A 25,982-nucleotide genomic window follows, 5' to 3' on the forward strand; every position below is an offset into this window, starting at 1 on the left:
ATTTGTTATATTTTTATTATTCATTATTTTCACTTGACTCGCATAAATAATTTTGTTCGAAGAACATTTATATGCAGTTGTACTTCACAGCACTTCACTTGCAATTTGCAATTTCTAGTTTTTAACTATATTCAGTGTTGTAGCTGTAGAAAACTAAGGGTGGGTGATATACATTTTAAGGGTGTGTAGGAGATAACATTAATAAACTCTAAATAATATGAGTGGATTTTAAGGATGGAATAGTAGGTTAATAAAGATGAGTGGAGGGCCATGAAATTGGCTTTAGACTGGGTGGAAAACTCTGAGAAGCTCTGCCCACCCATAAGTACATCCCCCTTGATATCACAATAAATGCCATACTATTATTTATACAAGCTTAATAGTGAAATAAACAGTATCTATATCTGTACTTAGAATACCTTAACTTTGGAATGTAGATTTTTTTAGTTGATTTGTGGTATAGCAGTTCTTATGACATCAATTTTTAAAGAGCTCTGTTCCTTATTTTTATGTAATTACTGACATCTTAGTAGTTAGAAGTTTGTTGTTTTTCTATTATTTATCAAGCGTCAATATTGTAATTTCATAATTCACTTGTTTGGAATATGACAATAAAGTTTATCTTATCTTATCTTATGTTTTATAAATTTCATATATACTTATTTTCTATCTTGTATCATATAATAATAAAATTCTTGATGCATTCCTTATACTGTAACATGAATTTAATAACTTTAACTTTATAATGTTATATTATTAATTAGTATTTTCTATCTTGTTTTTATTAATGTTCTTTTTTCCCCCAATTCATTTCATACAATAAAATTGATACATTCCATTTCAAACATTACAATGACAGGCCATTAAATATTAGTGACTTCCCCACAAAACTAATTACTTTCAACACAATGTAAGATTTCCTGGTCAGAAATTATGGAATAATTTACCTTGATCAATTACTAATTCATATTCTAAACACAAACTTTTCACACCATGAAAAAAACACTTTCCAAGTATTAAATAATTATCTTACACTTTAATACCATCTCCAACAAATTGTCTTCTCATTTTTGAGTTTTTGTCCTTTGGTTTTTGTTTTTGTTTTTTTCCCCTGTGATTTTGTTTTGTCCCGTCTTGTCTGTATTCTGGTCTCATTTATTTTTTTATTGGCTGGCCCATCACAAGATTTTATTTCAAATATTCCCGGGCAATTGCCTTCTTCCTTTGCTTTTTCTTATTTCCCACTTAAAAAAAAAAAAAAATTTTCTCAAATGTGGCAAAGACAAGCCAAACCAGTCACTCGTCGCAAAAATCAATTTTGAGTTATTAATACAGTGTTAGAGAGTAAAATAATAGCTATAAAATGGTTAAAAAAATCATTCAAATCAGACATTTCCTTATGAAGTTACAAGCGTTTAAACTTACAACTGTTTAAAGAACAATATATGAGAAATCAGCCTTCAAAGTTTATGATTTCAGGCATTTCTCATGCAGAAACTATTTTCAAATCCTTAAAAAGTATTGTTTTAACATTGAAAATGGGGAAAATAACAGCATAGAATGATGTATAGATATATAAAGGTTCGTTTTGTGCAATAAAATAGATTTTTTAAAATTTGACATTCCAGCGTGTTTTTGCCATTTCCTTTGAAACACGATTTGCGACGAGTGACTGGTTTGGCTTGTCTTTGCCACAAATATGTTTCATATTTTGTATACATGAATTCAAATGAAAAAATAAATGTTTCAAATAAAAAAAAAAATGACTTAACCTCAATTTTGTGTTTTCAATTTACAATCAAGCAATGAAGTTTATAATAAAACTAAGTGCTTCACTGATTACATTAAGATAATGTGATATCATGCACATTTCAAAAAGACTAAGAGAAGCCATATTGATTCTGTATTTTATTCTTTGAACATTTTAAAAAATTAATCACATCCTATTCATCTTTACAGGATGGTGGTACTTATATAATAGAAAGTGCAATTAGTAAAGTTATGGAAGTTAGTGGGACAAATGAAGATAAGTTTAAGGTAAGCAACAGACCAAATCGATGAAGGGCATCACGTGACCTAACCTGGGTGGTGGATGTAAACAATGGACTTCGACAGCGGTGTTCTACATGGAGATTGCTATTGCGGCCATCCCTTGTTATTGCTTAAAAGCATCATAATTCTCAACCAAACTGATTGAAAATTGAAAGTGAGAATTTTGCATTAATAGTTTGCTAATGCTCTAAAGGATAATGGCCGCAAACATTAAGGTTTTTCGACAAATGTTATGCCAAGGGCCCTGCACATCTACCGCCTGTTTATAGGTATGCACGAGGGTTTTCAACCTGCGAGCTAAGCTACGATTTTAAGACTAGCTAAGTTTTACGAAGGATTTCATAAATTTAAAAGCATACAATAGGAGAACTCAGGATAAGTAAATAAACACTATCTTCAACAATTGTATTTCCTTCCCTTCATTGCCAATTATTTCTCAAGTTTTTTCTATACTCTCACACTGATCGCACTTAAATGTTTTCTTTGGTATACCTAAGTTATGTCACATGACCGGCTGTAAACAAACATCACCGAATCGGTCTATTATTAAAATGTTACTTTACAGATGCCAATCATGAATTTGTTATTACAGAAGTAGTTTACAATATCAAGAGATAATAGAAAATGTGTGGTAATTGGAAACACATGACATGATGATTAATGTTATGATGACAAGAATGATGAGGTTGTCAATTATTTATTAGAAGCGGCAACAGAAAAGATACATATCTTCTAAAAAATTTGGCACCAAACCTAAAATCTTAAAAAAAATGAAGCAACATTTCTTAATTGAACACTTTTCTCTGAACTCGCTCTCATTCTTTCATAATTCAAGTTCAGTTTCTTCTTATTGGTTATATACAGTAATAAATACAATATGAAATTTGCTTTCCTGGTACAATAGATAAAAATACGAATATACTGAATAAGATACAAAGCATATGAAAAAAGTAAATAGAGCAAAAAACTAACAAATCTATCGTTTAACAAATTCCACTAGGACTGAATGAGTTTTGTGTGTCTGTTTTTGCTAATGAGGTAACAATTGTGCCGGATCTGCTAAAACTTATGTAATTGTGAAGTGGGTGGTTATTATTATTATTATGATAGCAGCATCAATGATTTCTGTTAAGTTTTTACATTTAATTGCCTTCCTTTACCACAACTAGAATTATCACTCAAACCTAGTTAATAATGGTCTTCTATTAGTCTGTGGCCATAGTGTTCTTGATTATTAATCATTTGATTTGCATGTTTGTCTCTTTGTAATTTGTTGTATTATTGTGCTGTCAATAGAGGGCCTCTTCCACTCAGCTTTGTGCTATTCAATTCTCTCCTTTACCACAACTAGAATTATTGCGGCCATAGTGTTCTCGTTTATTGATCATTTGATTTTAATGGTTGTATTATTGTGATGTCAATAGAGGGCCTCTTTCAGTCAGCTTTGTGCTGGTTAAAGTCCTGTCCAGACTATCAAATTTGATTTCACAAAAACATGCGACATTCCTAAATTTTGTCATGATAACACCACACCATGACCATATATAGGCAAATCATGACTATATATGGGTGTACGAAAGTTTTAAGTCAAATAAAATTTGATGTTTTGGGCAGAGCTAAAGACCCCTTTTAATAATAATAATAATAATAATAATAATAATAACAATAATAATAATAATAATAATAATAATAATAACAATAACAATAACAATAACAATAACAATAACAATAATAATAATAGTTTTTTATTGTTCTTCATTCTAATTGAAAATTGGAAATTTGGGCTGGGCCCCAGGGTACACACGGCAGCGTCAGTTCAACACCACCCAACTTAACAGCAGGCAGGATCAGTACCTCTCAGCCAACTGCTCAACTCTAATATAAAAAGAAAATGTTGCTATTCAGTGAACGTATGATTAATAGTCAAACTTTTTTCTTTTTTTTTCAGCCTGTATCACTTCACCTTGGTGAAACAAAAGTTGCAATAATGTCACCTGAAAATGGTGACATCATTTTCCAACATTCTTACCCTGAAATCTCATCATGTGGTCGGCGACTCGATGCTGTCAACTACTTTGCTTATGTTGCTGGGTTAGTAGTCTTTTATTGTTTCTACAGTCGCGGATCCAAAATCCAGGGAAGCGCCATGTGGTTCAGACTATCAATTTAGTTAAAATCTTCCCTTTTGCTGGATAGGATAAAAAACGATTCCTTCCTTTTAACCTGAGTAATCTTGAATATAAATTGTGACACAAAGATCGAAATAGGTTGATCAAGACAAACATTTTATTCAGAGATTTTACTGTAGCACCTGTCATCTGAAACTTTTCCGTGTCAAAATTCTTGTCATTTGCAAGGTGAACAAACCTATAAACATAACACATAAAACATACAGATTTTCCCTACTTCAAGTGTTACTGAGAAAGTCGTAGCTAATAACATATGAAAAAGGAATGTCAGTAGTGTACGGTAATATATTACAAATTTCTGGCCATATTTCACAGTGTGTGTATATGTTGCTATGTCTGTGGAGAACTGTTTATTGGTTATCTCTGTTGGATACTGTTTCTGTGTTTGTCTATTTCTCCATCCGTGAGTAGGTGTATTTATAGGTGCCTCATAGGATTTGTATGATTTCGGAATGAGATTGTGTCTGATACAGAAATAGCATCATGGCTAACATTACTCCCCCAGGGAGTCGCGGAGGGTTGTAAATAGTGTGTGACTGTTTATGTATCCACTGACCAGGGATATAATTACCTAATGCCTTTTAAAGAGTAGTTTTCTACATATATGATTCATTGTTATTGACTGGGTTATCATCATCATCATTATTATCATCATAATTGTTGCCACTTCTATTGCTGTTTTATTACCATTATTGTTGTTTTAATAGTGGTAATTATTGATAAAAAATGTTGTTATTGTCACTTTGCAGATATTAGACGCTTTATACATATTTTAATTGATTGATTATTGTTAATATTCTAATATTATCTTTATGTTATCCTTGTCATTACTGTTATTCGCATTATCTATTACTTTAATGTTTTATATTATTAGAAATTATTTTTTGGCCTAGCCTGACATGTTATCGTACTGATTATTCAGTATTTTCCCATTTTTTATTCAGGTGGGAATTCAATCTACAAATTCCAGATAACTAGCCTTGAAGTTGTGGGTTTAAAAAAAAATTCAGTATTCAGTATGGATAACACATCAGATAGGGCAAGACATCGTTCCTATTAAATCTCCTGATGCAAATCAAATCTTCTTTGAATATTAATATTATTAATTATTATTCTTATTAATATTATTATTAAAATTGTTATATTACTAGTTGTCATGGTTTTGTTTTTCCTGTTCATGATTACCTTTACTGATTAATAAGGCTGGTAGACACACATTAATATTTTGAAGACAACACTCATTTTTAATACTTTCAGTTAATTTTATTTTACATATTCTTTGGAGACATCAAGTCTTCTTTATTAGTTTACTGCAACTAATTTGCCTCTAATCTTACAAAATCAAACATAATTACTAGCTAGGGCTGTAGAATCACATCATCTCATATTCTTATATTCTTAAAAAAAGCCTTCGTATAGAATTTTCAATGTACACCTTCATGACTCAATTGCAGTATACATTTTCTTGCCTTCTGAAAGCTCATGAATGGTGGTTTTGCAGTACAGGATTAAGCCTTCACATGTCCCCTTTGGAACCCTCAATGTCAGTGCAATTTTATTGCATTTAAATTGTAGGAAATTGATTCTAAAGCAAAATGTTATTAAAAGGGGAAGTATTTGCAGGTAACATAATCATATAAATTTAAAATCAATGCCTCTGGTGCCATAGGGATGAAAAAAATCTATCAACCTTGATTAATTATATAAATTGTGGAATAATATTATATAATATAGTATATGATGAGTGGCCAAAAGAGGTAATCTAGTTTTATCATACCTCATCTTATCAATTTTTTCCCTTGCTTCTTTCTTGTATCCTCTTGCCATTGAGAATCTTAAAGTGCATGTATGACTTTCATTCCATACAAACACGTTTCTCTTTTGTGGAGGCAATAATATTGTTGGCTGGTCCTCTTTGTTTGCATTTTTTATTTACTGTATACGGTTAAACTTGCCTAAGTCGACTTTGCGTAACTCGAATAATTTCTAAGTCGATTTTATTTCACATGCTAAATTGCTGTGTTTTCCATTAATTAACGATCTGTAAGTCGAATTTTATCTAATTCAAACAATTTTTAATGCCATTTTAGATTAGGCTTAAAATATAAGTATATTTATAAGTACTTGTAATAGAAACACAGTAATCTGCAACACATGCTCTAAAGTAACCCACCTTCAAAAGTTGTTTATTGACCCACTAATGTAATAGACTTAACCCAGTGAGGTTACCATTGGAAAGCCAAAACTTCATACACATTTTAAATAGGCCTACATTGGATTTTTCTCCTAAGCCCTGACCCTTGGATATTGTTGGACAACATGTGTGCCTGTGAAACACGCTTGTATTTCTAGCCCTGTTCTGATTGTTAAATTTCGATTGACACTCTGAGGTCTATCGGGAGTCAAATCAACATTTTACCTTGCAGGTGGTTTTAAAAATGATTGTTTTACAAAGTCTATTAATAATGAGACTGCCTATTGTAGGCAATCGTTTTGAGTACTGTATAATAAAAAGCAATCAACAATCTAAACATTTATAGTTATTTGTGTATGTTGTCAGCTCAAGAAGCATACTGGGTTATTATTTTTCAAAGCCCAATTTATGCCGAATAATAGTGATCCAGTACGCTATTAATAACCCATGTTACCCATCCTAAAATCAAAACAATGGAATAGGACCCAGGATTTTTATTAGAATTTTTATGGTATTTTTACTTTTTACTACCATTTTGGAAAGACAAATAGCCAAAGGTTTCTCCAAGAGGGGATTCATAATTTATTATGCTTAAGGGAGAAGAATCCTTAATGTTCTTCTTGATGTGGATCGTGCAACAATGTGTATAAATATGAAAATTGAATTCTTGCAGACAATAGCATCTCCATTTATAGTCTAATCAAGCTCAAGGACCTTGTATTTACTGGGAGACTAGTGGAGATATTTCTGCTATTACACATGCTGTAGTCCGACAAATGGCCAAGGGTTTCTTCGAGAGGGGATTCATAATTTATTATGTCTCAAGGAAAGAGAATCCTTAATGTTCTTGATGGGGGATACTAAATATGCAACATTGCGTATAAATATGAAAATTTAATTCTTGCAGACAATAGCATCTCCATTTATAGTCTAATCAAGCTCATGGCCCATGTATCTACTGCACATACATTACTGTAGTAACATAAAAAAATATAGAAAGGAATGAGAGCAAAAGTACTGTATGCTTGTTCTGAGCATAAATGAATGATACGCCCTTGTATCCAACTTTTTTAGAAACGAATGCCATTAATTTTGAATGCAGGCACATTTCGGGGCACAGAGGGCACAATTCTTTAGCAAGGATGGCAACTTCTGTGGTGTAAATAGGCGAGTGATTTATTTACAAACTTGAATGTGCTTTCTTTCCATTCATTACTCTCTGATAACAATCACATTTATTGTGGTCTCCAAAGCATTTATGGGCCAAATTACAGTAGTAAATTTAGTATTTCTGTGTAAAGAGATGAATTGTAGCTAGAAATATTTTGCCAGAGCCTTGCAGATAGTGGTGTGATCAATGCAAAAAGCAGTTGTCATCAGCATGCTATCAGCAGAGAGATCTAATACTCGCGTGCATAACATGCACTCGCATAACACAAAAACAGGAGTCGAGTAGATGCTAACTATATGGTAACCTACAGATTACCTCCATTATATCTGAGACACCAACTTGATAATTCTTACTGTCTGTACCGGTTTAAGTAGGACTTAAACCGGTGATCTTGCCTAATACCAAGCCGCTCATTTTCTTGCACGTTTTGTCATGATTTATGCAATCAAATGATTTGTGTATGTCATGAAGTAACAGTCAGTGTAAAAGCCCTTAGCAGTGTGTCTGTTTATATGATCTATTAGATATATTTTAAGAGAGATCAGTTAAATGATGGCTATGAAAACCTGACTAAAGGCAAGAAAAATGTTCAAAGCTTTCAAGATATGTGGCAAGTTGAAAATGAACGATTCGTTTTAGCTTTTTTTTTAGGTCACGGGTGAAATGCTAACGGGCCTCCTGGCTGTATTGCGTTTGCTTTCTTTTTATTAATTATCCGGACTCTCTCATTTTTCATATCTCAAGTAAAAAAAGTAAAGCATAAAAGTATAACATGGGTCATTAGGTTTATTACTTTATGATCCAAGCAGATGTGACATAAGTAACAGAACTCTTATTCTTACCAATTGAGCCATTTTGATTCTTAACAGAACTGGTGCTCTTTGGGTTGACTGCCACTCTAGTGTTTTTTAAATTCACTGACAGCAGATATTTAGGGTCACTGTGAGATCACCCTGAATTTTCAAAGTGATCAATAATTTAATTTTTTTTTTAAAGATTTTCCTTGGTAGCCAAAGTATAGTAGTGGCGGCACCAGCAGCGGGTCTTCAGGTGTTTACAAGACCCACCTGCCACTCTAGCATTGTTCAAACTCATTGGCAACACATTAGGGTGGAGGTAACCCCCCTCCCCCTGAATATTGAATGGGATCAACTTTTAGCTTTTCCTTGCATGTGACCAACATAGTGGTAATATCAGCAGTTAGTTCTGGGGCGGACTGCTATAAGCAGTCTTTAGACGGACTTAACGCTTAGCTGACTTTAATTGTGATATCGCTACTGGTCTATGATTAAAGACCATGCTATACCGCGGTCTAACAAGTTAGATGTCTTAAATTTTAAATCCTACTCGGAGGAGGCTTAAAATGGTCTTAAATCATTTTCATCATGGCGTTACAGGTAATAGACCTTGGGCTAGATCGTCAAAGCTTATGAATCGAACTACGAGTATTCCGCAAGCTTCTCATCGTCTATAAAAATCGGTCTAAGTTTATTTACGTTCATTTTAATAAATTATTCATGTTTTGAGCAAGCGTAACAGTGCCCTAAATTTTATGTTACCAAGGAGTTCTTGTTCGCGTTTTAATACTCAAAGCGGTCTAAGCAAAGACCGTTTTATAGCAATAAAAGCAGAGTGACTTTAGTAAGATGGTCCAAGTGATAAAGCCGGCTTTATTTGAGGAGTTAAGACCGTTTTATAGCAGTCCGCCACAGGGGGTAACAAAACCCTGTAGGTAGGAGAATCAGTCATTTTTGTGTTTCCTATTAGCACCATATTCAGGTATCTAGAGGTGGCTGTTCTTAACCATGGTGGAGCTAAGGTGGATGTTTACAATTTGTCAAAAACATTGGTCCCCCATATCAGCGAATATTTTTCCCCCTCCCACATCAGGAAATGTTACCCATATGTGCCTGTTTGGCAAATTTGTTATCTCATTCATAATCAGTATTTTTATTATTTTTCTTTAAATCATTTATTTTTACTTACTATTTGAAATACATATATTTTATATAAATGTATAAAGTACATTAGTGCTAAAACATTCTCCCACTATTAAAATATATGTTAAATATATTGGTTGGAAATATATTGTAGAGTATGTGTATATTTATGTCAATGTAGTGGTTAATGGTATGACCAGCTCTCCGTGCGTCACCTTATTACTCCAGTAATTGGATCGAACACTTGCAACACATACTTAGCTCCCCGGAGGAGACGTAATCCATAGTGCTGAAGCCAGTAATCATCGTATTAGCATTTAACATACACCCTCAGGTAGCCGTTAATACTGCTGGGTAGAGGGAAACAACATCAATATTGTGGTTTTTTTTGCCAAAAGACATTCGTAATTGGTTTGGTTTACAATACAGTGCAAATATTATTATGTTTTTTAAATTCTTTTTTTTTTTCTCTTCAGTGACACTTCTTGTACAATATCAAAGAATTTTATCTGCTACGTCTTCTATGCAAATGCTGAGGCTGAGGTAAGTGTGATGACTGCAATAGAGAGCTTTTGATTTGCAACAACAGAAAAGTCAAGCACTCACTACATTGTGCGAAATCGTACACCAAATCCAACTCCGCTTCTTGTGAACGCTAGATGATGCGACACCATCCACTGAATGTCGGTGGCAGTGTGCACAGATCGTCATTAAAAAAAAAATGTTTGCGTTGTGACGTGGTGTCCTCCCTAGAATCACGTCGGCCGACAACCTTCGGCCATAGTGAGTGTCTGGCTTATAGACTTACAATAGTACAATCACTTGTTTGTTGTCTGCAAATGCAAATATCATTCTCTGAATTTTTTAAAGATGAATTTACCGTAGTTACAATTCACGGTGTGCAGATTTAAAGGCATAGACTTATTCTGTATGCTATTTCCCACAGTTTCTTATCATTGATCTTTTGTTCTTTTAATACTGTTTATTTAGATTGCTTATTTCGGCAGACATGTACTTGCTTTGAACACGATTCTTTGTTGTTTTAGGACCGCCCCCATTATTTCAGTTGTATATTATAGTTGTTTCTTATCCCATTTGTACAGTCTCCTGATGCAGTCTCCTGATGAAGTCCACTGTGTGGACTAAAGCAGAGAATAAATTATATAGTTGTTAGTCTCAAAAGTGCTGCTGTTATTTACTTTATACAGATTTAAAGTAGGATGGTCATGGATGAGTGAATCTGAATTGACCTTTCCACTAAGCCCCGCCCCTTAGATATTGTTGCTAAGGTCCCACAAAACAAAGGTGTATAAAAAACATAAAGGTAAAGGTAAAGGTAGGAATATAACCCATAACAGTTGTGCTGAATTGCGTATGGGTGTGGTTCCGTGACTACCTAACAGCCGTAAAGAGGCGTTTCATGGTAGATACATGTTCACATCATTCTACAACGACAGGGGCTGAAACGAACCATAACATCGAAGTAACCCCCTTACTCTTCTGAAAGATGCAAAGGTGCAATATACGCAAACATGTGCATTTGTGGGACAATATGTGTATTTGAGAGATGCGCACATATTCCTTAAATTTGATTGATACTTCAGAAAGGTCTATTGGGTCACGTTATCGCACTATAGAAATATCCTATAATATCTATGGGTTGAGTGGTAAGCTCTTTTGCTTATAATCTGAAAGGTTGTGGAGTTAAGTCCAAAGCTGGTTTCACTAATTTTGTCCTTCTCCTTACATTATTTATGATTATTTGCCTAACATTTTAAATGAGTACCTAATATGAATTTTGAAATTTGTTATTTTGCATGAGTCATCATAAAAAAAAAACATCTGACTCATTATAGCTTGATTGATTTGTTGATTAGTAGATAGATTGGTTCAGTGTTCTTGTATAGATTGAGAACTGGGAATTAAATGCATACCTCTGGTTTTAAATTGGATATAATGATATTGATGATGACCAAGGAGAATGTTATTAGACAAGACTCTTTTAATTCCTTGTTTCGCGTACTTATGTTTTTTTAAAGTTTATCGGATGAGGGTGGAATAAAAATGAAAATAATATTTTGTTTTCTCATTTAGCAAATAGTTTTGCCAAAATCATCCAGATGGAAGAGAGAAAAAAAAATACAATTTTATTGGTGAATGTCAAATAGGATGGTTAACTGCTTCAAATTTATATAATTAAGAAGCATATACATATCTTATATTTGGAGATTTCAAGGCAACAATAAAAATAAAGGAAAACTTTTTTCCAAAATGTCCACTGTTACATAGTTGCGGGTGCGCTAATTGGCCAAAAATAAAATTTTGTTTTTATTCGAAATCATCAGTATTTGCAGTCGGCGGGTTCACTAAACAAGGTATAAAAAAAAGCAGCAGCAGTGTTTGTAAAGGACAGAGCCATTTTGTTATATTAAATTACTATTATTATTAGAGTAGTCATGATCATTTTGGATAAATGATGATGATTGATGATGATAATGATAATGATTCATTATGTTTATAATTATGATAATGATTTGATAATAGTTGATTATTGATTTTGAATGATTGTTAAATATTGTTGATGCTTATTAAATGGTGACAGTGATAGTTATTGATAATGTCAGTGATAAATTATTGATGATGATGTTTGATGGTGTTACTAGTGATGATTGATGATTATGATGATTATTGAAGATGATGATGGTTAATGATAGTTATGATGACTATAATAATGATGATGAATATGTTGATAATAGTTGATTATTGATATTTGATTTTGAATGATTGATAATTATTGATGATGATTAATGATGATGACAGTGAGAGTTATTGATGATGACTGTGATGATTAATGATGTTTGATGGTGTTTCTGATGATGATTGGTAATTACATTAATAACAGCGATTTTGAGGATGATGATGATGGTTGATGATAGTTATGATGATGATAATAGTGATGATGTTGATAATAATTGATTATTGATATTGGATTTTGATTGATTGATTGATGATGATGATTAATGATGATGACAGTGAGAGTTATTGATGACCGTGATGATTAATGATGTTTGATGGTGTTTCTGATGATGATTGGTAATTTACATTAATTACAGCGATTTTGAGGATAATGATGATGGTTGATGATAGTTATGATGTTGATAATAAATGATGTTGATAATAATTGATTATTGATATTGTGATTTTGATTAATTGATTGATAATGATGATAAATGATAATGACAGTGAGAGTTATTCATGATGACAGTGATAATTAATGATGAGGCTTGATGATTTTACTGATGATGATTAATGATTAATGTAATGTAATGTAGTTTGATTTTATTATACAGGAGTCTCAAAGCGCTTTGGACTAGCTTGTACAGTATGATTATGATGATTGTTGAGGACAATGTTGATAATAGTTGATAATAGTAATTTTTATGCAGACATTGTGATGATATTAATGATGATGAACAATGCGGTAATTGGCCAAGACTCAGTGATTGAGCATACTGTAAACTACTATTGCCAACTACCCCAGTAACCAGAATAGTTGTTTTCTATGTTTAAGTAGGTCGTGTAGACTGACCTCTATAGTTTTTGCACAATTAGACCACGGCAGATATAGCAGAAAAAAAGCTTGGAGAATAATGCTACATGTATTCTTGTACACATTCTGTACTATTATCCAGAAGACACATTTTAGAAAATGTGTATATAAATTAAGTTTAATTTTAATAGGACTTCATGTACTGTACTAATTGTCTCAATTTTTGCAAACCAATACAGTATGTGAAGATTTGTACACCAAGTTGAGATCAAGAAAGTGACATGTAGAACCTTGTGTAATATTACCCTGCCAGTTGTAACCATCTACATTATTATGATAGTTCTTATTTAAACCAAGGTACCTGTTTGAAGCATACCAGGGGTGGAGCCAGAGATGTCAAAAAAAGGGGGCCGGACATTTCTGTGTTCCAGACACCCGAAAATAATGTCAGAGGCATTTTGGGTGATCAATTTTTTCTTTTTTTTGTACTTTCCAAAAGGGGAGGGGGCCGAGGACGGCCTGGTGCCACTCTAAATCCCTTGCACACTACTTTTGGATCCAAGTGTGCTATATAAAGAGGTTAATTACCAGCCTACAGTAAAGCTTAATTTTTGTCCACACTCAAATTTTAATATTTGACAAATTCATTTTACCATATTTAGGTTTGATCATGATATCATATCATGCACATACTGTATATACGCAAATCATATTTGTCACAGAAAACAGTGTGGACAGACCATTAAAAAGTGAAACCAATTGTTATTTAAATTTTTATAGGATTTGAACCCAGTACATTGGGTTTAAATGTAGGCATCAGTCTTAACCACCATCATACAGCTCCACTAAAAAAAAAGCTGCTATAACAATCACTTCTTTCTGTAGATTTAAGAGTTGCTTTCCAATTCTGAAGCTTTGTCGACACTATAAATTTATGCGACAAATTTGTGTTATGTGCCTATATTATATGGCATGTTGAATTATATTACACCCAAATATGGACATATCACATTTTTTTTCTCTCATAAAATTTTAAAGTGTGGACAGAGCTTAGAGCCCTGTCCACACAATCAAATTTTATATTCATGACAAAAGCATGTTACATGTCTAAATATGGTCATGATGACATCACATCATGACCATGAACATATCACAATTTTTTTTGTCACATAAAATGTGATAAAGTGTGGACAGAGCGAGGTTCAGGGTTTAAATATTGTGAGGCACCAGGAATTGTTTTATGACTACAAACAACTCTATTTCCTTAAAGGCATAGGTACATACTGTCAATTTATGTGACAAATTTGTGTGATGTACCCATATATGGGCATGATGATGTCATATTAAACCCATATATGGGCATATCACAGTTTTTTGTGACATAAAATTTAATAGTGTGGACAAAGATTTCAAATCTTGTGAGACAGCAGGATTTTTTTTTGAAGACTAGAAACAACTCTATTTCCTAAAAGCTCTATAATAATGCACTGTTCAGTTATGTGACAAATGTGTGTGATGTACCCATATATGGGCTTGATGATGTCATATTACACCCAAATATGGACATTAGTCACATAAATTTTAATAGTGTTGACAGAGATTAAGGTTCAGGGTTCAAATCTTGTGATAGACTTCAGGATTTTTTTCTGATGACTAGTTAAACAACTCTATTTCCTAAAGCTCTATTCACTGTCAAGTTTATGTGACAAATGTGTTTGAATTTCCCATATTTGGGCATGATGATGTCATATCAAATCCCTATATGATCATGATGATGTCATATCATATCCAAATCACAGGTATTTTTCACATTAAATTTGATACTGTGGATATAGCTTAAGTCTAACAAGACCTTAGTGCATCACATTAATTCATATAAATGGCTAGATGCTGTATATCAGGTGACCTTCTATGTTTAGCTGGAAGGGTTAAAATATTATATATATAAAAAAAAATTAATATTGACAAGGTTGTAAACTCAGTTTGTTGCAAAATTCAGATTTTATGCAGAATTTAATAAAGAATTGTGTTGATTTGCTTATATTATCGAGACCTGACATATAATTAAACAAAGTCAAGATAATAATTTTAAAAGGTCTTATGTGTCCTAATTGGCTCTTTTAAAGATGCAACGAGGTCATATCTGACTTGTACAATGCTGTTTACGCACGTTATCGTGCACAAACAATGCAACGCGCATTCTGTTGCTATTGAAGCAGTAGTTAACTAATGCAGAAAGGTCATTTCTATTGAAAATATATTTTTTATAAGGTGAATTTTTTTATCGTTTGGAGAAAATGGTTAGTACAAGAAGGTCGTAACTAATGAACCGAAATTGTTGGTCATTACAAACATGTTAATTAAGATATTTGATAGTGTTTACCGTTCAATAATTTTTATACAAAACACATTAATTATTTTAAGTGTACCCATTAAAAATATGGTACAATATTAATTACCAACAATTTAAAACCCCCATCCAATGCTGTTTTCACAATATGGCAAAAATTTGTGTTATAAGAATTTGCTCTTCTGGGTTATCTATTGATTTTATTATTTTCACAAGAGTACAAAACAAACTATAGGGTAAGGAGTAATCAGTGCATTTTTTTTTTCTTTTTACATTATGTGCTATATAAATATTCAAAATTATTTTATTATTTTGTGAAAATATAAAAAATATAATGATCTCAAAATTTCAACAATCATTATATGTACTCTGTTGGGGTATAAGCAGGGTTTGATAACAGTAAAGAGCCTGTTTTTTAGTTAATTGAAAATGATACCCCCTTATATAAGCCATCGTGTTGGGATTCAATATTTCGACATTAATTACTGTATGTCATCATCAGGATGTTATCAAGTAATGCTGTACATCTATTTATCACCACGGGGAAGGAACTCCAGGTTTGAATTTTTTCTCGTATGCATTTACTTATTATATTATGATCAGTTATGAAATAAATTGGGATGAAATAGTTGAAAATTTTAGGCAGAAAACAATAAAATTTAACATCGCAGTTGCGTTGAAAACGAGACAAAGCATGTTTTCCAGTAACTTGGTATTAAATTTTACAAGAGAACTCATTAATATTCATGATTCTATCCTGTCAAATTCTTATGTTGAAATCAAGTGGCGGATTCAAGGGAAGAGGGATTCCCCCTAAATTGTTCAAAATTATAAAAAGAATGGGGAAAAAATTAAAATCATAAATTTTCTTTCCTCAGCCCTAAACATGTTGGTGCATGCTGAAGTGATTTAGACCGTCTATCTTTGAAAGTCCTTCCCATGAGCCCCTCTATTTTGAATTTCTATGTCAGCCAGTGAAAATACTGTTTAGTAGTACAAAAAAATCTGTAAAACATTGCAAAGTGTTTCAGTGTGCATCTCATTAAAAGTTGATGACTCTATGTTTAATTTCAATAGAAATTCATTGTTTGTTTGGTTTTGCTCGGTTCTGCTTCTCCACCAAAGTCGAAGGTCCAATCTTTTACTGTGCATTTTGCTTGTGTCCTTAGGCAAGGCACTTTACCTATCATTGCCCCCCTCCCCTCTTCCTCCTAGGAGTATATGTGGGTACCTGGTAGGTTTAAACAGGAAAAAATGCACTGATTACAGCTGCAGCATTTTGGAATCCTCCCTATGTTCCATATGTGTTTGACCTAATGGGTGGGGGGAGGGAGGGTAATAATGTACTGTTAAGCTCTTACAGGCCATCTCCATGCAAGTCTAACATATTAACATATTATTATTAAAATGATTTTAAAGATTTCCTCAGATTTTACTCACATAATTTACCCGCAATTTTTACCCCATATTTTTACGCCCAGATTTTTCTACAGACCGTATAACTTTAAATCGTTGCACAGAATTTGAGGTTATGTATTAGACGTGAAAGAGTAGTTTTACAGGATGAAAATCTAGGACATTTCCTGGTAAGCCTTTACCAACTTCATTACTACTGTATTAGCCAACGTCATTGATAGTAATATCATTTGCTCCGGTACACAAAGGAAGAAAACTTAAAACGATCATGTGTTGATTGATTTTCTTTGAATTCGTTGACTACTATTATGTCTCATAATCTAGATTGCAGATGTCTTTTCTATTTTTACAATTACCATCCTTTCAATAATTATAAAACTTATAAAAGATAATATCATATATATTTCCTTGCCTATCTGTGTCAATATATGGTATTGGGTTAATGTTAATACTTTTTTTTCGGTCTTGTGAAATCATACGTGATATTTCAATGGAATTCAAAATTAATATTCATCTATAGATTAGAATAAAAAGGATAATGAAAAAAATTACAATAGTGTTGATACAAAACGATCACGCTTGCTAGTTACTGTAGCCTCTAATGTATTAATTTCATAAAGGCTTCAAAACATTAAAAAATAAAACCTAAGTTAACATTAAGGGAAACTGAAATTGTAAGTATCCTCATTCATATATTATGATTAGCATTAAAACTAAGATCAAGATGGGTGATAATAATATTGATAACAACAAAATAATTACAATATTAATAGTTATGATTTTAAAATATTAAAAAAAAATAATATGGCACCTTATAAAAAAAAAGAAGAAATTCTTGCAATAGTATTATTCTGCCATCAGACTTAGAGACCGAACTGAAACTGCTGACCCCGTTACGGATCTGCTATGCCACCTGGTAGGCTAACCGCTCCGTCAAAGTCAATACACTAAAATCATGCCTAAATAAATACAGTACTAGCCCAAGAATATTTTACTATAATTTTCCATTATGTTGTATGTGTATGAGGGCATGGGTATTTTTATTTCAAATTTGTGTGTGTAAATTATAGATTATTTTGTTTCCATTCATTTATTCCTAATTTATTCGTCATTCAGTGATATTTTATTCATTATTTATTACACTTAATCCATCCATCCATTCATAATGCATTTTAATCGTTCATTTTTTTTTGTGTCCATCATTTGTTTTTCATTATTCATTTAAAATATATCAAGTTAATAGTATTTTATATTGTTAATATTTATTTGTTTTCTTAATTAGGTGAAACATTAAATAGTTTATCCCCCTGTTGGTGTTTTCCTAAGTAATTGAGGCTTGTATTTATTATTATTATTATTATTATTATTATTATTATTATTATTATTATTATTATTATTATTATTATTATTATTATTAATAATATTGTATTATTATTATTATTAATAATAATATTGTTATTGTTATTATTATTATTATATTTATTCATTCATTCATCATTTAATTATTATTCATCCATTCATCCATCTATTCGTAATTCATTCGTTTGTAATTCATTCATTCATTCATTTATACATTTAAGAACTGTAGATTGTGTTGTACCATCAAATAGAATGTTCCCAAGAATCTTTGGTAATTACACTACCCTTTGCTATCTATGCAGATAATTTAACTCCAGCTTGCTTGTAGCTATATGCACATACTTTGTATTCTTTAACATATTTTACTAGCGCTCTATATCATTGTGTATATTTGAATATTATTTGATGGATTGTTTTAATAGATAATGCTAAAATGAACTTGATGACATCTTTCATCAGAATGCTTAATTTTATATCGAACAGGATTCCTTCTGTCTCTTATACACATCTAGATGTGTATAAGAGACAGATTATATTATATATTGTTATTATTATTATAATTATTATTATTATTATTATTATTATTATTAATAATAATATTGTATTATTATTATTAATAATATTGTTATTATTATTATTATATTTATTCATTCATTCATCATTTAATTATTATTCATCCTTTCATCCATCTATTCGTAATTCATTCATTTGTAATTCATTCATTCATTCATTCATTTATACATTTAAGAACTGTAGATTGTGTTGTACCATCAAATAGAATGTTCCCAAGAATCTTTGGTAATTACACTACCCTTTGCTATCTATGCAGATAATTTAACTCCAGCTTGCTTGTAGCTATATGCACATACTTTGTATTCTTTAACATATTTTACTAGCGCTCTATATCATTGTGTATATTTGAATATTATTTGATGGATTGTTTTAATAGATAATGCTAAAATGAACTTGATGACATCTTTCATCAGAATGCTTAATTTTATATCGAACAGGATTCTTTTATCTTTTAATTACACTGCCATGCATTGCTAATTACATAGAAAGCCTGTTTTTGATTTGTTATCAATCAAATAGCATCATCACAGATGTATATTCCCAGCATGTCATTTTTTTGTTTCACTTTAATTCAAATACTTGTATGTATAGAATGCTTCTGTAGAAAAACTATGAATTAATTTTTTTTTTTAACTTACAGTAGTGTTGATTCGCTCATGCTACTGTGTAACACAAAAGGTCAAAGTTGATTAGTTAAGGCATATGCTCAATGTCACACGAATGATGAATTGTTTAATATATTTTTACTTTATCTTGGCGGAGGTTTAAATGTAATTTTTTTTTTTTTTTTTGTCTTGGTTTATTAATGGAAGTAATATTCTACCTTTTCAATTTTCATATCAAATACAAGAGGAATACTTTCCAATAAGGTGGAAGATGGTTAGGGCTAATGATAATGGCCGTATTCAACTGGTCGTTTTTCGTTAAACCACGCCTGCCTGTGCAGTGCAAAATTTTACTTAACAAAGACGACCAGACAAATAGAAACTGGTACATACTTGACAATGAAATGACTGTGTAGTTACCGCGATACATGCTAGCGTAATCAAGGTTGCTTCTGCTTGTGGCAGTATGGGTTTTTTCGTAAAAAAATGTTTTCATGCAGTAAATCTGTTAGCCTACAATTATTTTTTGTTTGGTAAATATTATTTTTTTCTGAAATTTTTATTTAAATTATATTAATGCCAATGTTGTTGCTAAACTGACCAGCCGGACATGTTTGTTTTGGTCATGTGAATAATTTATTGCAAATTAACGCACTCTGGTTTACGTTAATTTCCGTTGTCAACTAAGTCTATTTTACAAATCAAACGAATGAGAATAATACTAAACGAAAAATCTTTGTCAGTGAAATGAACCAGTCGCATACGGCCAGTGATAAATTTATCCACATATTTTTTAACCTATCTTGACGCAGGGTTTAAGCCTATCTTTGGTTTTGATTTATTAATGGAAATAAATATTCTATATTTATTGAAGTAAGTACTTTTATGACTAACTGTAATATCTAAAAGCTTTTGCACCAATCAAAGGAGCTTCATCAGCTATTTATAGATCTTCTATTTGTATCGATGAATTCAACAATGAGACTTTATTGTCAGTTTTCATTAAAATACGCTCCCACTCTCCATGATACAAAAGAAAGAAATTTTTCTGATATCTGAAACAACCGCATATTATGATATATTTCAAATAAATATTCCAAGCGATCTTTGAAGAAATAATTGGGAACAGCTAATCAAAATTGTGATTTTTTTTTTAATTAAAAAAAAATCAGAAACTTTTTCCCCAGCTCTTAAAATGCCTGAGATATTCCCAATTATTTACTTTATTTAAATGCCCCTTCAAATCGTAGAATATTTATTGAATAACATACATTTTTTCCTCTTAAATTACACTTTTTAGCATTTTCTAGGCTGGTCTATATATATGTTGTGAATATTTAACATACTGTAATTTCAATCTTTGTCAATTCAAAGTCGTAGGTGTCCTGGTCTTGACCATTCTAAGATCGCTATAAAAAGGTTTATCTTAATTAGACTTTCACAAATGGATTAAACTTGTTCAAAGAAAGTTCTTTATTTCTAAATGAAGTTGTCTTTACCCAGTACAACTCATTTATTTTATTCATTGGGAAATTTTTCTTATGGTTTAAGTGTCAAAACCAGATTTAGTCCATAGAGCATATAACAAAGTCCCTTACTGGTTTTTGAGTGTATATTTGAAGTTGAATGTGAAAGAAAAAAAAATGAGAATCTATATTCAACTACGATTGCAAATACTGCATATATATACTTAGTCAGATGTGATGCATGCACAACAAAATTTGTTATTATTCTTGCAGCATTTATGTTCAATGTGATTATTTTAGTTAGTCTGAAATTGTTAGCCGATTGATTTTTAATGACAGTTTCAGTATATTTCTTAATTAAAGTTTTAGCGAATAATGGTTGTTGATTTTTAGTCTTGTACACATCACTAGAAATTTATGGATCAAAACAAAATATTATAAATAATATATTATAATATTATCTTATAATACATACTTTTGTTGTTGTTAGTAGTCTGCCTTCAGGCGTGTCTGTGGCTTCAAATTTCTCCACTCTTCGTATTTATTTAATTTAAAGTCTGATTGTCTGTTTTTATCAAAGTCATAAATAGGAATAAGATAGTGAAGGTGGTTTTGCATTGCATTCCTCAACAGCTGTGCAGGAAAAGCTTATTCTATACAGCGATCCATTAATATCAAGTTGAGAGCCATCCACCTTCTGCATATTTCAAATGTGGAGGCAGTTTGGTGCTCCAGATTGTACAGGTTTTTGGACTTGTTGTACCACACATACATATATAATAGACATATAGATACACACACATATTGATAATATATAAAAATATACACTTTTGTTCATACACATATTCCACAACAAATTTTCATAGTCAACGGAACTGACTATGTGAATGTGTACAATTAATCAGCTCTGGTGATGATTGTGGTATAAAATCTTTTAAAAGAAATAATATTATGTAGTATTTCATTTATTTATTTGACACCAAACGGTCCAGGGATAGTGTCAGCAACAAAACGGCTTAACACAAATGTGTCCACAACCCTTCTACGTACAATAGATTACATTAATACATTTAATATATTACAGTAATACATTTAATATATTTATTCAACTAACTTTTTCCATCAGCTGATAAGATTTTATCGGACTGGAGATTGTAATACAAACTGAGTTGTGTACATTTAAACTTAAATTCATTTTACTGAATCTAAAGAAAATTATCTTTAGTAAGTTTATTAGGAGTTCCACGAGCTTTCAATTTTCATTCATCACCAAAATGCTTGAGGCAAAGAAAAGAGATTAATTCCATTCCTTCAGTTGTCTTCCAGTGTTCCATGCCGGATGACTGGTGTTTCTGTCAGTTTCATCCACAATTTAATAGTGATTAGAGTGTTTGAGGTTGTTTGTTAGTGTGTTGACCCCGATTATAAATCCTATTTTGCAATTTAAGTGGAGATTTAGGAGCCATCTTGTAGTAAACAGTATTTGTATCGATATATCTTGATATGTGCACAAACCATAAATCTCCGATTGTTAACCTAGAACTAAAATTAAGGGAATGTACGGTTTATTAGACAGGCATTTCGTACTCCGGCAGAATATGTACGCTTTCATTAAGCTATTGTATATGCCACATGTACATCACTCGTAGAGGTTGCTCTCCATCCTACTAAAACGTAGAAGTTATTCGGTTTATTACATCAGTTAAATTGCACATAAAACACTTAATGTGTCTCAAGACGTGCTATGAGACAGCACTTGGAATGGCAGCTCCTCAGCTGGTGAACTCTTTCCTGACTCCATCCGCCATCACCTCCGATGGGGATTTTAAAAAGGCGGTTGAAAACCGATATTTCCAGTTCACCTTAAACCACATTTGATTCCACTTTGTATTTGATTGCCTCTGTTTTTGTGCGATTGTCATTAATTATAAAATATAATGTGCCTTGAGATGTTACGCCAATTATATTATGCCCAGTAATATAAATAAAACTACTTCACATTATTAAAATACATTATAGTAATTTCTGTTAATCCAGATAATAGCACTTACACAAAAACTGTTCAGAAATTTAAAAACAAACTTGGCAATTACGTACATTGATTGTAGTTTACAAATTCCGACCTGGTTGTACTTTGCAGTACTGTACATAAACAAACAGCAAAATTTGTCTCTTTTTAAGTCTACTTCTGTATGGGAAGAACTAAGTGTATTTGTTGCTTTAATATGAATACTTTAGCTAAAACCTGTCTTAATGAAGCTTAGCCATTAGTTTCTACATACATACCTACAAAGATATCATTTAAATTATTTCTAATTTATTCATAACATTCATTATGAATTCAATGAGTGTAATCGTAGCGAATATTTGCATACAAAGTAATGGAGATTTCTTATTTCAAAAGTCACCTATAGTTTTAGAAATACAGTATTTTAGTAATGATTGATTTGGTTGTTTTTAAAAACTGTTTTTTAATTTATGAACAGAAAGCGACATAGTACACCATGAATTTATTACTCTTAAGCATGTACAATACCGCACCGTGACCATAATACTAATAGCATTAATAAGACAAAACTTGTGAAGTACTTGTGATACTGTACTTAAAGCCTCATTCCTAACAAAATTGCACTAAAAAAATGAATATTTTTTTTTAGAAAAAATGCATATGCACTACTCTAATTATTATAAAGCATGGGAAAATATTGGCATAAACTTCAGTTTTAAACAAAAGGATGAAAAAAAAATGAGAAATAGAGACTATTTCTCATAGGAGAATACAATTTTCTCAACAAGTTCTTCATTACTCGGCAAATTCTGAGGTTGTATATCGCATCCGCTGGAATGCTCTCGCTTTCATGTATACTTTATACAGTAAATAAAGTCCGCCCTCTGATAGGCTATTTATGGTGCCTATTATATTTCTTTCCAGACCTATTGCAAAATCAAACATAAAAATTTAATTATTTTTATTGTCATGAAATCATTACGTAGTCATGAAAATTGTGTAACCTGTTTAATACAAATAAGTATAAAAACCATAAACAGGTGATCAAAACGTAACTTTAGCTATACAATGATACAGGATTGCACAAAACGATATGTGTATACTAGGCCTCATAGTAGTAGTATATAGTGGCTATGTATTATTACTTTCATGTAGCTTTGTCATTGCAATTTTTTTCAATTCAAATTGAAATTATAAATCTTTTAATCAATCGTAAATTAGTCATTTTTTGCCTTTGTTTCTTTTTTCTGACTTTTTGATTGTGTAGTTTAAGAATGATTGTGCAGTTTGTTTTTTGTTGGTAGGGTTTCAGTTTGTGTCTAATGATGAATTTCCAAAAATACACTTTGTTATATTTGGACAATAAAGATTTGATTTGATGTTAAAAGAGAACTAGCAAAATGATTTTTTGTTCTAGAGTGGATATTTGATATGTCATTAATAATAGAATCAACCTTAAAATCGTTCTTTGGCTATTTTTTATGAAGTTATAGATGATTATATAAGATTTTACCATGACGTCACTGGCGAAAAAGTAACAAAAGACCGTGTAAATAGTGCCGCGTAGGGTATCCATTGCGTAGGATATCCGCCGTGTACGATCATTGCGTGCATGCTGTAACAATCACAATTTACAGCCATGGTTACAGCGTACACGCAAAGATCGTACGCAGCGGATACCCTACGCGGCGCTATTTACATGATCTTTTGTTACTCTTTCGCCAGTGACGTCATAGTAAAATCGTATATAATTGCCTATAACTTCATTAAAAAAAGGCCAAAAAAACGATTTTAAGGTTGATTCTATTATTAATGGCATATCAAAAATCCTCTCTAAAACAAAAAATCATTTTGCTAGTTCTCTTTTAAGCTAAAACATGTGTAGTGCTATTTTTTTCTTTCATTATTTTCATATTCAATTTCATTATTATAATTATTTTGAACAATAATTTCATTATTATTATTATTTTGATCAATGATTAATATAAACATTTTGTGTTAATGTTAAATAATATTCACAATGCTGATCGCATTTTGCTCCATATCATTACAGCGGTGAGTTATTATTGCAGTACTGGCATCGAACTCTCTCTAATCACAGAAATGTCTTGCACAAAGACCAAATGAGATATTGCTAATGGTCTGTTGCCATAGTATGCAACCCAATTGATGCATGCCCCTATATAACAACATGCGTTCCATTATGCAATCAGAAATGTGCTATTGTCTTTATCTCAAGGTGGCGATGACAATGACGTTGCGGCGTTTAAGTGAGAAAACTCGCTGCGACAAAATTAAGAATAATTTATAAATGGTGTTTCACTTAAAATGTATTTAGCTGTGTCTTGCTGTTAATTTTAATACCAAGGTTGTGGATGCAACTCATGCAATAAGTGTACTATATTATATTATTTCTGGTTTTCTCAGTATTTCTATTTCATTTCGTACCATTTCAAATTCCCATCAGAAACCTAATTTTTTTTTATTACCTAATTTTTCTCCGTATAGTATTGTTATTGGTGTTTTATAATTATTTTTATTATTAGCTGTAACCCATTCTACAGATAGGAGACTGAGGACATTCTTTCTGGCAAAGATGAACCCTAAAGGCTGTTTTCCACTAGGCAAATTTATTCATCGGAATCAAAAGTGTCAGTTTATGCGCATGTGCATTCACGTTTCTATCTGAGTTTTCGCTTCAGCAAAATCAGTAGTTCAAACTATTTCTACCTTTTACAAAGCGAAAATATGTACAACCAATCAAAGCTCAGGAAGAGAACTGACACTTTTGTTTCACGCAAATACATTTGCCTAGTGGAGAACAGCCTAAAGGCACTGTCAGATTATCAAATTTTCTTTGACAAAAAACTGTTGTTGTATGTCCATATATAGTCACAATGTTTGTATTGATGTGATGTCATCATGACCATATTTAGGCATGTCTTGATTTTGTCAAATAAAATTTGATAATCTTGAAAAAATGATTTAAATAATCAACATATATAATGCAGGTTAGAAGGAAATTATGTCTATCTCTTTGCTGAGGATGGTAAGGGAAACAATACATAGAATAAATTTAGACAAATACTATTATGTTACACTAAAGTGG

At 31.6% G+C, this 25,982-nt stretch overlaps 1 protein-coding gene across 3 annotated transcripts in view; it reads left to right on the forward strand.

Moving 5' to 3' along the window:
- Window positions 1-25,982, forward strand: part of LOC117118516 — a 52,022-nt gene that overhangs the window by 23,360 nt on the left and 2,680 nt on the right. For all 3 annotated transcript variants that reach the window (XM_033263140.1, XM_033263138.1, XM_033263139.1), the window contains 3 exons: window positions 1,960-2,037; window positions 4,001-4,143; window positions 10,023-10,089. In XM_033263140.1, coding sequence (XP_033119031.1) covers window positions 1,960-2,037; window positions 4,001-4,143; window positions 10,023-10,089 — 288 coding nt within the window. The remainder of the gene's footprint in view (window positions 1-1,959; window positions 2,038-4,000; window positions 4,144-10,022; window positions 10,090-25,982) is intronic.

Source organism: Anneissia japonica, unplaced genomic scaffold (assembly GCF_011630105.1).
Source record: "Anneissia japonica isolate Jap-2015-1 unplaced genomic scaffold, ASM1163010v1 scaffold287869_len1821871_cov162, whole genome shotgun sequence".
In the NCBI taxonomy this organism is placed as follows: Eukaryota; Metazoa; Echinodermata; class Crinoidea; order Comatulida; family Comatulidae; genus Anneissia; species Anneissia japonica.